Below are 15,394 nucleotides of genomic sequence, written 5' to 3'. Positions count from 1 at the left end.
CATATGCCAGGAAGGGGATTTTTATGTGACCTAGTTTTGAAACATCCCAACTGTTATTATTCAATTTTTATTGAAGTTCGGCAAGATACGGGGAGAAAGGAATCCTTGATAATATGCAACCCTATTGTAGCCCGTTGGATGTTTGGATTCTCGGTGTCAGGCCTTCGCCATCTTTGTTTTACCTAGACACACATTTCTGAATGAAGCTCGATTATCAGGTCTATTAGAGTATAGTCTGTTCCCCAGGTTGCAAGTTTCAACCAAAATATATTGCAGTCTACCTTTTTCAAAAACCTATGAAATTAGCATATGACTACTTACTATTGATTGTATTGCATTGTTGGCAGGGCAGCAAATTGCATCAATGTTTTCCAGTTTTGAGCACCCAGGTTTAAACCCTGTTGTTTGTGTTCTTAATGCAACTGTTTCACAAAGATTTCCCCCATCTGTGTCTTAAGGTGCTATCATACAATAGCTGTTGGATTCTGATTTAGGTGCTCATTTATCAATTGGTTGAATGATGGAAGGAGTATGGTATTGAACACGACTGCCAAGGGTGATCAGTTTACTACACTTTTTTATGATCGCATTCGAGATCCCATTCGGTCCAACGGTGCACAATGTTTTTATCCCTATAATAATGTCTCTTACATCTGTGTAGTAACTTCAGTTTGTGGATAGAAGTAGTTTTTGTGTACCGGACGTGTTGGATCACTGTCAGCTGTTATGTTGTACTTTTGACTGGCAAATCCTATCCGTGACCAAAACTTGAACATATTTGTGCTATATATAGATTAGTAGAGTTCCGTCCATCATTGCTACTGTTGATGTAGATTTACCAGGGATATTGGTCTTTTTAATTCCTTTTTTATTGTTTGTGTATCTTGATCCCTGGGTTGTCTTTTTTCATATTTTAAGGCTTTTCTTTTGTTTACAAGATCTTTTCAAGTTTTGAATTACAAGATTTCAGGGGGGTTGTGGTTTAGCTGACGTTGGGGCACCTAAGAGCCACAGAGAGGAAATAAAAGAAAATCAGTAAAAGTTAGTCCCATTGCTCCGCCCTTAGTTTCTTGAATTAATTTAATAAATGGGGTCAGTTTCTTGAATAAATGTAGTAAATGGTTGTTCCGAAGGTTTCTCAATTTTGTTAACTGACAATTCCATGTAATTGTTTTTGTAGTAATTGTGGTAATATTTGTATTATCTAACTGTTCCCCAGTACAAAGCTCTTCATGGATCCATTTTAAAGTGCCTAGTTGATGTTCCTGATCACTTTCCCTTCTTTTACCAATCGTAAAATCTTGGCTTTTGGAAAATTCAGTATTGTGAATGTACCTATATTCTATGGTTGTATAAGTTCCTGTAAAATGAAATGTTGCTTGTGCTGGTTTGATTCGCTGGGAAATCTGCCATTTAATATTTGAAACTCTAGATCATGGAAAAATGTCATGATTTACCTGTGTGTCAATTTTTGTCCTGTGTATGTGTATTATCGAAGATGCTGCTGGCGAATGATCAGTGTACTGAATGTCAAACTGAGGAGAGGAGCATGGTTTGTGTTTTGGATGAGATGGGTTTTGCTGTCCAACTGGACTTTAATGCTGTCTTGGATGTATGTTCCCATTCTATGTACCTTGCATAATCTATGCTTTCTCCCCTAGACTGACTGGAGTCTGATTAACTGGCCCCGTGAAAAAACGCTGCCTTTAATTTAATTTCAAAGGACACAATACAATTCATGCCTCAAAAAAAACCAGTGATCCTTTGTGTTTTCACTTAATATGCATAATAACTGTAACTAGAAAATGGCCTGAAGACTCTCTGTATGTGTAGAATTTACACAACCAACTGTACTAATGGGAGAATGTACTTATGACCTGTACTGTGTATATACACTAAAATGCCCAGAGTTGAAACCTATGGTGTGTAGTATTTATAGCTTCATGTCAACCATTACAATGAAAGTAAGGGATTTTGGTCCTTTTAAACATGAAATTACTCGAAATTGTGTTGCTCGGATTCGGAATGCTAATTGGATTCTGAGCTGTTACATACCATTATCGTTAGGTTGAACTATGTCATGTATACTTAAAAATATGGCACCTTCCAGTGAAAATATCTATGTCGGGTAAGATAGCTACTCTCTACCCAGCAAATGACCAGATCTTTATTTGCACATAGTTTGCTCTCCCAGTACCAGGCTCTGTTTGAGGGCCCTAATTTTAGGAACTGCAAGTGGGGAAGACAGCGCCTTCCGAGTGCAGGGAGGTATAATCTGGAACAATGTTCTGCTTAATATCCACCTTGAACCATCACTTCTTGAGTTCAGGAAGAGACTTACAACATGACTGTTTTGCACTTAACGGGAGTACTTATTTGTTAGTTTTGTCTCTGACATTCTATTTAGTAGTACCCTTTCATTTCCACGAGGCTGCTAGAGAGTGATAGGGGCAGTCAAAACAAAATAGCTATTTAAGAAGTAGCAATAATAATAATAAAGCGGGATGGTTGCAGCAAAAATTACTAAATGCTTTTTAATCCAGCATGCAGAGCAAGTGCGAGTCGTAAAAGTCCGGGCATGCCAAAGACCATAAGAGAAGCCTGAACACCCAATGGACTCTTTAGCAGCTGCATAACAAAATTCTTCAATAAGAGGCCACAATAAATACTCGATAGAATCTGACATTGTGTAAAGACACATCAGAAGAGTCTTGCATCCAAAGGACTGGGAACATACTGGGCAAACCCAGCAACCTTTTTGAGGGTGTTTCAGGTCAGCGACCACAGGACGATCCTCTTAGTCTAGGCAGGAGGATCAGGGCAAGGACAGTGTTAGGTTAGTTCAGTTACCTTGACTGGAAACACCCCACAGTGTTCATGGAACATTGGTGTGAAAGGTGGGGTCATAGGCCACAAGAGGAACCCCTCATGCAGAGTGCTGACAGCCAACATATTAGACAGAACCATTGGTAATGTAGGGGCATTTTCAAATCACAGAAATCAAAGGGAACCTCCTCACCAAGAATGCATAGAACACAATAGAGAAAGATAGTATCATAGCCGTTTCATATCAGGTATTGTGACCTTTTTAACCCAGAGGTCAAATCATATTCTGGCGAAACAAGTGACAATTCTCCAGTATTACATCTTTCATAGATTCACATGCTTGTATCTTCCCCGTCGTCATGGTGGGAGTCTCACGGTAACAGAATGACCAAAGCAGTATCATAGAGAAGAAAACTGCATAGAAAAGCCCATAGGGACTGTAGCATTTGGTAATCAGACCATCTCATTATTTGGTCCAAAAGTCAGCCAATCAGCATTGCTGCCCTGTCCTCACACTCCCCAGCAGAAGCGTCCTGCCTCAGATTTCCAACCGCCTTCGTGTGAGAAAGGAGTCTCCCTGAGCTCTGCTCAGTTTACTGTTCCTGAGTGAACTATTGACCTTTTTACTTCTACTATCTTGTCAACTGGATTAAGGTATTGTGTGTACCTATTTTTTCTTCATTATGGCTGAAAGCTCTAAAAAGAGGCTGTTCAGGCCTTGCAGATCCTGTGGGAAGGCCAGGCTTTACTCTGAAGACCCACACAAGAACTGCCTGTACTGTCTTCATCCTAAGCATGTTGCTAAGGATTGTAAATACTGTAGAACCTTTTCTGTCAAAACCTTTAGAGACAGAGAGGCTCGCTTGCTGTTATGGCTTCAGAAGAAGAAGGCCACATCAGACTCAGATTCTGGGGAGGAATCTTCTAAAATGACACCTAAGAAGAGAAAGGCCTCTATTTCTGAGGAGAAAGTGGAGCCTAAAAAGAGTAAATCTAAAGAGAAGGCAGCGTCCTCTCTCCCTATTTCTCCTCTGAAGAAGTTGTCAGGTCTGAAAGGGACAGGGTCGGCTCCGTCGACCAGTTCCCTAGCTTCTACTTCAAAATCTGTGGAAAAGACTTCAGCTCCGTCGACGACTTCACCGTCGTCGACGACGACTTCTTCGACGACGACGGCTTCGTCGACGATAGGATCTAAAGCAGCGTCGACAACGTCGACGACAACAACGTCGACGAGTAAGATTATCCTGTCGACGAAGAGACCGTCGACAACGACGAAGACATTGTCGACGAAAGGCTCGACGACTAGGATGTCGACGGCGGCCCCGTCGACGGTGGTCCAGTCGACGACGGATTTGGTGCCGATGGCTCCGTCGACGGTGACAGCGTCGTCGACGGCACCGTCGATTAAAGTCATTCTGTCAACGGCAAAGGCTTTCAAATCGCCACAGTCAAAGACTATGATTTCTATCCGGTCTTTTCAGTCGTCCAGAGGTTCGGCGACTATCAGCAAATCTGCGGAATTCACGTCATGGACGCAGATTTCACCTCTACCCCCATCTTCTTTGTTGGAACAAGACTCAGATGGAGAGGAGTCCTCAGGTGCTGCCTACAGCCCTTCACAGCTCAAAATAAAGAGCCAGGACACAGACGACAGACCTCAATCTTCTAGATACGAGTCTTTCCAAGAAACATGTGATTATAATGAGGAGGAAGAGCAACAAGAGGAATCGCGAGAGGAAGAGCGGCAGGAGACAGTTTCCATACCTGTGTCTCTTGTATCTGACCTCAGGTTCATGATAAACGACTACTACCGTCGTTTTCCGGAGGCAAACGCCCCTCAATCATCTACGCCGGTGGCTTCCTCACAGCCTCCAAAGACACAATCTACATATCAAGAGCAAGGGGTGAGATCACCGCCAGTGATAACAATAAGGGATGACCTAACGGAATCCGACGAGGATGAACAACCTGAAGAAGGGGAACTTGTACATGATGCTTCGGGGCAGGAATGGAATGAATACATTTTGCCAATTGCCCCGTCACCTACCCCGCTGCCATCCACCTCTCCTCCTCAGGACATCGGAGGGTTCCATGACATCATGGAGAAGGCGGCTAAGAGATTTAATCTGGATATGGAAGTTAAAGAAACGGAATGTTTCTTGTATGATTTCAAGGATGATGCCAGGAAATCAACACGATCAATACCGATTATCCCTCACGTCTGGGAAGAGGGCCTAAAAATTTTAAAGACACTGGCTTCCATAGCGGTTTCCGTTCCAAGGATCGAAAAGAAGTATAGCGCGCCAGAGTCTGCTGCAGCTTGTCTAATAGGACATCCCAGACCGGAGTCAGTTGTGACACAGGCGGCGCAGAGAAATTTAAAAAACCCGGTGGCTACTTCCTTGGTGCCACCAGACAAAGGACGGAGAATGGATGGTGCCGGTAAGAGGTTTGCGGTCATGGCAGCCTCTACTATTAAAGCAGCCAATGCTATGGCCCTTATTAGCCGTTTCAACAGGCAAATGTGCACCCATACTGTCTGCGCTTCCGGAAGATAGGAAGGAGGAGGCGGCGGCTATCCTCAAAGATGGAGCAAAGTCTGCGGTTGAATCAATTGACATCGCCATGGACGTTTCATCTATGGCTTTCAGACAGATGGCTGGGGCAGGTTGGCTTAAAGCGACATCGTTTCGTCCGGAGGTGCAGGCGAAAATTGTGGATGGCGAAAATTTATTTGGGAAACATATAGACGAAGCTCTACAAGGCATTAAATCCGACACGGATACTGCTAGAGCGCTGGGGTCTCTTCAACAAGGACGGTTCCAGTCCTTTCGTAAGAGGGGTACAAGAGGTCAATTCAATCAGAGATCCTCATATCAGACCAACAGATATCAGCCTTATAACCAACAGGGATATCGACAATACAATTCAAACACCCTGTACAAGCCCTACAACTCCTCTTACCAGCAGCAGTCTAGGGGCAAATCCAACACCAGAGGGAAGAATCAACAGTCTACCAGACGTCAATGATTTCAGTCTGGCGCTCCCCACACTGCAGATCCCAGAAAACTACCACTATCTGTCTCAATACTTCAACAACTGGATGTCCATAACATCGGACAAATGGGTTTTGGACGTCATAAGCAGAGGTCATACCCTAGAATTTGTGGAAATGCCACCAGATCATCCCCCGGTGCTCAGGCTCACCCAACATCGTCAGGAATTGCAGAAGGAAGTCCACTCGCTTCTGCAAAAGGGAGCCATAGAAGTAGTGCCGCAACATCTCAGAGGGAAAGGCTTCTACTCGCATTTCTTCCTCATCAAAAAGAAACAAACCCTGAAATGGAGACAGGTATTGGATTTGAGGGATCTGAATCAATACATAAAAAAGATTCCCTTCAGAATGCTATCATTACAAGAGATCCTCCAAATGTTAAAGGAGAAAGACTACATGGCGTCTTTGGATCTCATGGATGCGTACTTCCATATTCCAATTCATCGGAAGCACAGAAAATATCTAAGATTCATCGTGGAGAGTCGCCACTTTCAATTCAAAGTCCTTCCATTCGGCCTCAAATCGGCCCCAAGGGTGTTCACCAAATGCATGGCCCCGGTGGCGGCCCATTTAAGATTGCAAGGGCATTACATTTATCCATATCTGGACGACTGGCTGGTGACAGGTCCATCATTCAGAGAAACAACAAGGTCTCTTCAGTGCTGCATTCGGCTTTTTCAGCGCTTGGGACTAAGGACCAACTTGGAGAAATCCTCGCTGACTCCAGCCCAGGGCATCCACTTCTTAGGGGCATGGATATGCACCAAGGCAGTGAAAGCTTATCCTTCCGAAGACCGAATGAGAAAGATAATAGGTCTGGCAACGACCCTTCAAACAAAAAGGTTCACTTCTGTGAGGCTGTACAAGTCCATGTTGGGGATGATATCTTCATGCATCCCACTGGTACCAAATTGCCGTCTTCGAAGGAGGCCTTTGCAAGAACAACTGGACGAGCAGTGGGTTCAGTCTAAAGGAACCTTCGAGGATCACATTACCATCACGAACCGTATGAAGGTGGCCATGTCATGGTGGAAGGTGCAGAAGAACTTGGATCAGGGCTTGACCTTTGTGACTCAGAATCACGATTACGTGATGACGACGGATGCCTTGTTGCAAGGATGGGGTGCGCATCTTCAAGAGCTGGAGATTCAGGGTCTCTGGTCGGACTGGGAAGCACAGCTTCACATAAACATGTTAGAACTCAAAGCTGTGTTTCTGGGACTTCAAGCCTTCCTACCCAGGATACGACACTCGTCGGTGCTTATTCAAACGGACAGCACCACGACTATGTTTTATCTGCTAAAGCAGGGTGGAACAAGATCCAAACAACTGTCGATGTTGGCGCAAAGAATATGGAAGTGGCTGATACACCACGGCATTTCAATTCAGGTGCAACATATACAGGGCATCCTCAACACACGGGCAGATGCCCTAAGTCGCACATCGAACGTGACACACGAGTGGGAACTGCACGACACTCAACTTCACAGACTGTTCCAAAGGTGGGGCACTCCCACATTAGACTTGTTCGCAACCAGAGACAATTCAAAGTGCGTCCAGTTTGCGTCCAGATATCCTCAGCAAGATTCCAGGGGAAACGCATTCCACTTGGACTTGACGGGAAGGTTTGCCTACGCGTTCCCTCCGTTTCCATTAATACCGCGAGTACTTCGCAAAATGAGGTTAGAACCGTGTCATGTCATACTGATAGCACCAGCCTGGCCGAGGCAGGCATGGTTTTCAGAACTGCTACAAATGTCAAAGGGCAACAACCTCCAGTTTCCGACATTCCAGAACCTCATTTCCATGAAGGACGGTCAGATTCTGCATCCGGACCTACAATCGCTAAAATTGTCCGCATGGAACCTCATGAGCGGGAATTCCAAGACTTAGACATTCCACAGGAATGCAGACATATTCTGTCACAAGCCAGAGCTATGTCAACCAACAAGACATATGCAGCAAAGTGGACTCGTTTTTGTCACTGGTGTGACAGTCAAAGCTTACACCCGTTAACAGTACACCCTGAAGGTATCCTGCCTTACCTGTTGTCGCTATCTAAGGCAGGTCTGTCGCATGCCTCGGTGAAGGTACACTTGGCAGCAATATCACGCTTCAGGAGGAAGCCAAACGAGCCATCTCTCTGGTCTTCCAGGATAATAAAGGAATTTATCAAAGGACTTTTTAGAGTTTTCCACCCATGCGCCGCCCGCCAGTGCCATGGCACCTCAATACAGTGGAGTGGTGTGGCTCACTGGTTAGGGACGGCAGACCCGAGAGCAGAGAACGGCCCGAACCAGGGTTCGATTCCCGACGCGGCAGGGTCTCGGACCAGGATCAGCGGACTTGATAATTCTCGCATCGGTGCCTACTCCAACCAGAGATCACACTCGGCAACTCTGGGCATTAGCTTGCCTCATCTCCACAACGGCCCCCCACAAACGCCGGGGATGCCTGGTTTCACCTTGGAGACTCCCAGGAGGGACTATCTCACAGGGAAAGCCAGGACGGGTTCCCCAGCGGTCTATAGCGCTACGAGGCCTGCGGTGCGGGTAGAAGTGCGCTTTATAAGACACACACAATTTCAATTTCAATACAGTCCTGTCACAACTTATGAGGCCACCTTTCGAGCCTATACACAAAACAGACTTGCAGTTCCTATCATGGAAGACAGCCCTACTGCTTGCCCTAACATCAGCAAGGAGGGTTATCGAAATTCAAGCCTTTTCAGTGGAAGAGCCTTTTTTACAATTTCGCCAGGACAGGGTTATATTAAGGACGAATCCAACTTTTATACCCAAAGTCCCTACGTCTTTTCACCTCAACGAGCCAATTGTTTTGCCTACCTTTTTCAGCAGTCCCTCATCTGAAGCAGAAAGAGCCTTACACTCTTTAGACATTGCTAGATGTTTGAAGTTCTACATTGAACGAACAAAGACATTCCGCAAATCCAAACAATTATTTATTGCATTTGAAGGTCAAAGGAGAGGCCTTCCTCTGTCAAGACTGAGTATTGCCAGATGGATATCATCCGCTATCCTGAAATGTCACGAAAAAGCGGGAAAGCCGCTCTTTTCTAAAGTGAATGCGCACTCCACAAGGAAGATGGCGACATCAATGGCCTTGTTCGCAGGAGTATCGCTGCCAGACATCTGCAGAGCAGCGACGTGGAAGAGTGTGCATTCATTTACCAGGCACTACTGCCTGGACACTGCGTGGAAAGAGGACACGGCAGTGGGACAAGCTGTTCTGAAACGCCTATTTCAGTAAGGTATGCTCTAATTATCTGTTTATTTTTCTATGCAGTACTTTGATTTATGTATATATATATATATCTATATCTATATATATATATATATATATATATATATATAGATATATAGATATATATATAGATATAGCTATATATATATATATAGATATAGCTATATATATATATATATATATAGATATATATATAGATATATATATAGATATATATATAGATATAGATCTATATCTGCATATATAGTATTATACTGATATGTATTGTTCTATTATGCTTTCATTTCAAGAACTTCCACATTATGTTTTATAGATGATATGGTTGTTATTCCTATCTGACTTGTGTATTTTAGATCATGTTCTAACATTGCTTTACTGAAGAGCTTCCTTCTGGGTTCTATCCTGGAAACGCTGCAAATTTTGTGAGCACTGCTTACTACTCTGATACAAGCATGTGAATCTATGAAAGATGTAATACTGGAGAAGGAATTAGTTACTTACCTGTACACTATAGTTCTCCAGTATTATCTTTCATAGATTCACATGCGCCCACCCGCCTCCCCGTTTCTCAGGCAGAACCTGTTCTCGGTATTTATCCATGTCTCTCACTCTGGGACGGAAATCTGAGGCAGGAAGCTTCTGCTGGGGAGTGTGAGGGCAGGGCAGCAATGCTGATTGGCTGACTTTTGGACCAAATAATGAGATGGTCTGGTTACCAAATGCTACAGTCCCTATGGGCTTTTCTATGCAGTTTTCCTCTCTATGATACTGCTTTGGTCATTCTGTTACCGTGAGACTCCCACCATGACGACGGGGAAGATACAAGCATGTGAATCTATGAAAGATATTACTGGAGAACTATAATGTACAGGTAAGTAACTAATTCCTTCAGGTTCATATCGCAGACTACATCGTGATCTCCCCTACCAAGAGGACAGAGAACAGGTTGGGTAGGCAGAGCTTCAAGGCATGCTCATAGCATCTTAGAGACAACAAAAAACGCCTCCTCAATTAGAGACAAATTTCCTCGGAAGATCTGTGTGCAGCATATATCTAAAAGTAATATGCTCCTCATGTAATGATAGTATATTTGGAAATGTCCTATTAATTCTGTCTCCTCTTAGGATCTCCTCGGAAAAGACATTATTGAATTTTGCCATCTTGAAGACCAAAGTCACCTAAGAGAAAGTTTCCAGCAGGTAAGTGAATGTATGCACATACTAAGAAGTTAAAACCATGAAACATGTTAGTACTGCTCTTCGTCACTCATGCAATATTGCTTAGAACCTGTGGATGTCTGCTTGTAAGCACACCCAACAAATTTGACTTCTCTCCCATTCAATAGATTATTTTACAGTCTCAGTTTATAACAGAGGCTATGTAGAGCCTAGGCAGTTGTGAATCTGAATATGAGCCATAGAAAGGACACTTGGAAAGGATACATTTCCTAATTAGCCAGGGTGACAACTTGAAAGATGCCTGCTGACACTCGCTGCTGGTCAGCCACCCAGGGTGTGACAGAAGGCTTACAGACTATCAAAGTATACAACCCAGCACATAACCGTATTTTTCATCAGCACTTTAATGTAGAGGGATGTTGCTTGGAAGGAAAAGATAGCCAGGAATCTTTGCTGCTATGTTTTGGAGTCATTACAAAAGATTTTGATTTCATCTGAGACAAAGATCATGTTTAAGCCAAGATTGAAGTTTGAACAGATGCTTTAACAGAATAGGTCTGTGGTAAGAATCATTGGTATATCAGGTGCTTAGCAGTGGTGATAGCAGCAAATATGATGGGACACCCTCAGGACTTAATCAGGCCAGGGAAAGGAGGGGAATTAAATAACACAATGAAGAAAGCAGATTTCCCTTGATGGCCATCAAGGGAAATCTGCTTTCTTCATTGGCTTAGCAGTGGTGAGCCAATTGAAGTTTCAAGGTCTCAGGTAAAGAGTTATGATTATAAGCTATTTGGGGACACTTCAAGGGAAGTGTCAGAAATGTTACAGGAATCTGCGATATACTGTCACCAGCCAATCTTTGCACAGCAAGGGCCAGTGCGTATTTGAGGTTGAACAGGGTGCAGGTGGCAAGGTCAAGGGATTTGGTGATAAACTGGCATGAACTAAAGTTGAGGTTGAGAAAGATCTATTGTAGTTAAATGCTCTGAATAAAAGAGCATTGCTTAGGATTTTGATGTGTTTTATGAGCAGGTGGATCTTTGCGATACTAAAGAGTTGATATTGGGCATTGAGGGATTTGAGGCAGTAAAAGGTTGGAGTTAATTTTCGCCATTAAAGTGCACCACTTCACTAATTTTCATATGGTTGTAAATAATTGAGCCTGGGAAGTGAGCAGGGGAAAGTAAATGTTTTGAATCTTTGACTTAGCATCCAGTATAGACCGAAGAGAGGCAGTCTGTAGTATGAGTTTAAAGTGGGGTGTGCAAGAAGATCTCTGGTTTTGTCAATGAAGGTGTGTAGATTAATTCTGGAGGTGTGCTTTGTAGGGAGGAGGGCCAGATGGTAAAATGAGAGATCAGAGCCTTGAGAGAACTACTCTAGGAAGAGGAGGGCATGGAATTGGCTCATTTAAAGAAATAGTGTAGGATCAGGTTGTAGTGTAGTTCCTAGTTTCCCACTAGGCCCTGCGCATTGGAATAACATAAACAGTAGTATCGACGTGGAACTGCTTATATTCCAGGCCTCCACTGACTATGCTAAACTTAATTGGGTTGTGTTACCAACTAGCTCAGAGGTCACTGGAAACTTTCTTCTCTGCATAGGAAGTGATCAGCTTCCTTGGCACAGACAAGAAGGGATTCAGTTTTCCAACAACCGTGCAACATGACAACTTTGCTCCTCAGATCAAGAGTCAATCTCTAGGGTCGTGTGAAACAATAGACATGTATTTCACTCAGTCAGTCTAGTGCAGTTTACTTTCACGAGATGTAGAGAATAGAGAGACGGGCGTGTATCAATAAAGGTTAACATTTATTGAACAGTCTTTCTTCTCGTACAAGAGAAATGTATTGCCACAATTGCAATAACTGTTATTATAAAAAGTACGTACAGTAAGATAAGTATTGCGAAATAGAACTGTAAAAGCATTGATATGGTTTCTTAGCCATACAATGGTTAAAAGTAATAAAACATATATACAGTCATATATACATTAGGCTAACATACTCAACTGGTGCTTCTAACTAAGCCTACCCCAGTGTGCCTGACCTAAGCCTAACACGTGAAAAGGGGAGTAAGTAAGTAGCTTAAGTTAAGTTGGTTTTGCCAAGGTTTGTTTCAAGAATTCTCGTCTAAGGGTTTAGTCAACACCATACCTCTGAATAGAATGATGGAGGATTGGTATCTCCTTCAGGGGTCTCTCTCGATATCCCAGTCACCCGCGAGGGTAAACCGGAAGCGCCGGGACTGGATTTCTCTGCACGAGAAAGGCAGCGGCTCTCTTCAGCGCGTCGAGGAAGGAGGGGGGACAGCGTCCGCGGGCAGCTGGAATCTGCTGGATGTCTTCGCAGAGGACGGCTGTTCAGCTCCTTAAGCGTACTGCACCATAGTTTGCGCTGTAGCGGCGATAATGGTAATCAGCAGCTTCACCACCACAGGATAGCAGGCTGCAGCGACAGAGTGCTAGATTTACCAACACGGGGTCTTGCAGGCAGCTGGCATCAGCAACAGTAGCTCTCGCTCCTTGCTTAAGGCAACGTTGGTAATATTTATACCTGACAGGTGCCGGGTTTGACGCAAGTTTGCTGGACATAAGACGTCAATTAAAGATGTCACTAGGAAGTGACAGTTATCAGTTGCTCATTAGAGTTCCATTACTAATCAAAACATAGCAAGCGGGGATTTCCAGGTTTGCTAAGTTTTTATCTTGTTGAAGAACTCGGAGTGTTATCTAGGAATACCAGATAGTGACTGCTGCTCTGTCATTGCACTAATTGGTCGCAAAGGAAGTAGCAGGGAGTCATGCTGGAATGTGGCTCTGTTCGTGTGAGGCCAGAGATGACTTTTCAGAAAATCGCACTTGAACGGTTATGCCAATATAGGGAATAAATGGATTTATAGCCGAATAGGGGCATACGGTCACAGTATCGATCAGGAACCTAGATAAGCACGCAACACCCACTCCACGGGTTAATGTCCATCAAAATTACTAAAACTAAGCAATTAGATGCATGTGTAACATTGCCCACCCCAAAATACATAAATGCATTTGAAATAGGCGTACTTGTAATGCATGGAATTTAGGTACTGTACGTTTTTTAAAGCATAGTAATCATTCAAAAATTATTGCATATGAAATCAATGAACAATTATGCATAAAGAATTACACATGAAGTATCTCTGACAGAAGAAATGCGAGATAAATCATCACATAAAAATGCATTGTAATAACATGTGTGCTAGAGGCTGGTGTTATGTTGTTATGTCTCTAGATGTGTTTAGAAATAGAAGTGTGAAGCTTCTGTTCTCTAAGAATAGTTTTTACGTTAAGCAAAGAATTGTTCGTGCCAAAAAAGGGTCAATATTAGAAAAATTGTCCAATTTTAAAGAAAATAGATTTCCAAAGCTCCTGGCAGTTTTTGTTGATCAAAACTGAAGGCCGAATTCAGAGTTCATGGGAACGCTGTGTGTCGGAAAGCTTCTAAAAGTTATTGTTTCTCTGTGGGTGAGAACATCGTATCAGACAGGCTCTCAAAGAATTGGTCTACAAATTCAGGTGATAGTTCAACCAAATTAGATAGCGCTGTAACTTGGCAGGTGTGAGAATGATTGCTGTCATCGAAGGCAGGACCAGCAATGCTCACAGCACGTTGTACCTGGATGATGTTGCTTTTGTCACACGCTCCACTGTTACCACTTGGCTGTAGTACAGGAGTCTCCACAAATGCCGTCATCAGGATTGGTAGCCGCTGGGGACAACACAATGCGTGAGCCGTTATTGGACTGAGCAAAGTATCGACGTCCATTGGTACTGCTGATGGAAGTGAAAGACAGATGTCCAACACGCATTCCTCGCCGCAAAGCATACACCGTAGCACAGGTAAAAGGCAATTTTGCCATATCGGTCTGAATGAAAGGAACCAGGTCATGTTTAGATCTCTCAGCCTGGCCAATCCGAGGACGTCAGTTATCCTGTCCCTGTAGCGCATTGCTAGGATTGTCTCTTCCATTCCCATGGGAGCTATGTCTGAGCCGAGGCTTGCCATAACGTAGCAGGAGGGTCAAAAATAGAATCCCTGCAACGAGTCCCAAAAATAGTGGTATGCCGCCAAAAATGGAGTGCACAAAATTAGGAAAGATTCCCAAAATTGCCTGGAAGGGTGTTAGCAGTCCCGTAAAGACTGTCTTAAATATGCCTGGGATGCTTGTTGCACTAGACATGTTAAGGAGTTGGCTGAATATTTCTACGAAATGCACGGGGCAATTTGTTGATAAAAGGTCATGGACTTCAGTAGCCGTCCTTGCGACTAGAAGATCATACGTCTCTTTAGATGACGTTATAGGCACTGTTGTCTGTAAAAGTACAGATTTCATTTTGCTTAATGTATCAATTCGTATAGAATAGAGATTCAGACGAGGCCAGAGGGGAGTCACTATGTCTGGAGGCCCGCTCGGGAACAATGCTTGCATACAGCATTTGACCCTGGACGTAACATGTACTAGATAACTTGTCCCTGGCGCGAGGCCACAACACCTGTGATCCGTTCTAAGAATGTAACTCCCGTTTGCGAGTTGCATAAAGAAGGGCTCTATCTGAGTTGCAGGTGTGACTAGCTGGTGGCATGAAAGGTTGTTTGAATTCCCATCACATGCTCCGTGTAAATTAATACCCTGACACAAAAGTATACCGCTTAGTGAATGTTTACAGTTCTCACCACTAAGAAATACATTTTTGTCGCTGTCACTATAGCAAGAATGAGTGTATGGTAATTTCCATTCGGATTTTACATATCCTTTACCCAATTGTTCATACTGGCCAGCAGGTATGTACTCAAGGCACTTTTTAAATCGGAAAGTTGTTATCGGAATTGTGATAATTCCGTGTATTATCCATTCAATGACAGGACTCTCTGACATTGTCAATGGTAATCTCTCGAGTCTTTCGATGCTCAGGATTGTATAGTCTGCTCCTTTCTGTGCCAAACTGATCTGTTTATCAGTAAGGTTAAAACTGGAAAATAATGACGTTGTGTTGATTAAACGCCAAGGCACATAGCCTGAACGAAGA

The 15,394-nt window shown here is 43.5% G+C and overlaps 1 protein-coding gene across 8 annotated transcripts in view; it reads left to right on the top strand.

Annotated features, from left to right (window-relative positions):
- The window catches only part of ARNT2 (aryl hydrocarbon receptor nuclear translocator 2), a 916,564-nt gene that overhangs the window by 573,550 nt on the left and 327,620 nt on the right, over positions 1 to 15,394 (top strand). For all 8 annotated transcript variants that reach the window (XM_086957884.1, XM_086957885.1, XM_086957883.1 and 5 more), the window contains one exon: positions 10,270 to 10,344. In XM_086957884.1, the coding sequence (XP_086814010.1) occupies positions 10,270 to 10,344 (75 nt within the window). The remainder of the gene's footprint in view (positions 1 to 10,269; positions 10,345 to 15,394) is intronic.

This window comes from Lissotriton vulgaris, chromosome 2_1, assembly GCF_964263255.1.
Source record: "Lissotriton vulgaris chromosome 2_1, aLisVul1.2, whole genome shotgun sequence".
NCBI lineage: Eukaryota > Metazoa > Chordata > Amphibia > Caudata > Salamandridae > Lissotriton > Lissotriton vulgaris.
This window is presented reverse-complemented; position numbering and strand designations above follow the sequence as displayed.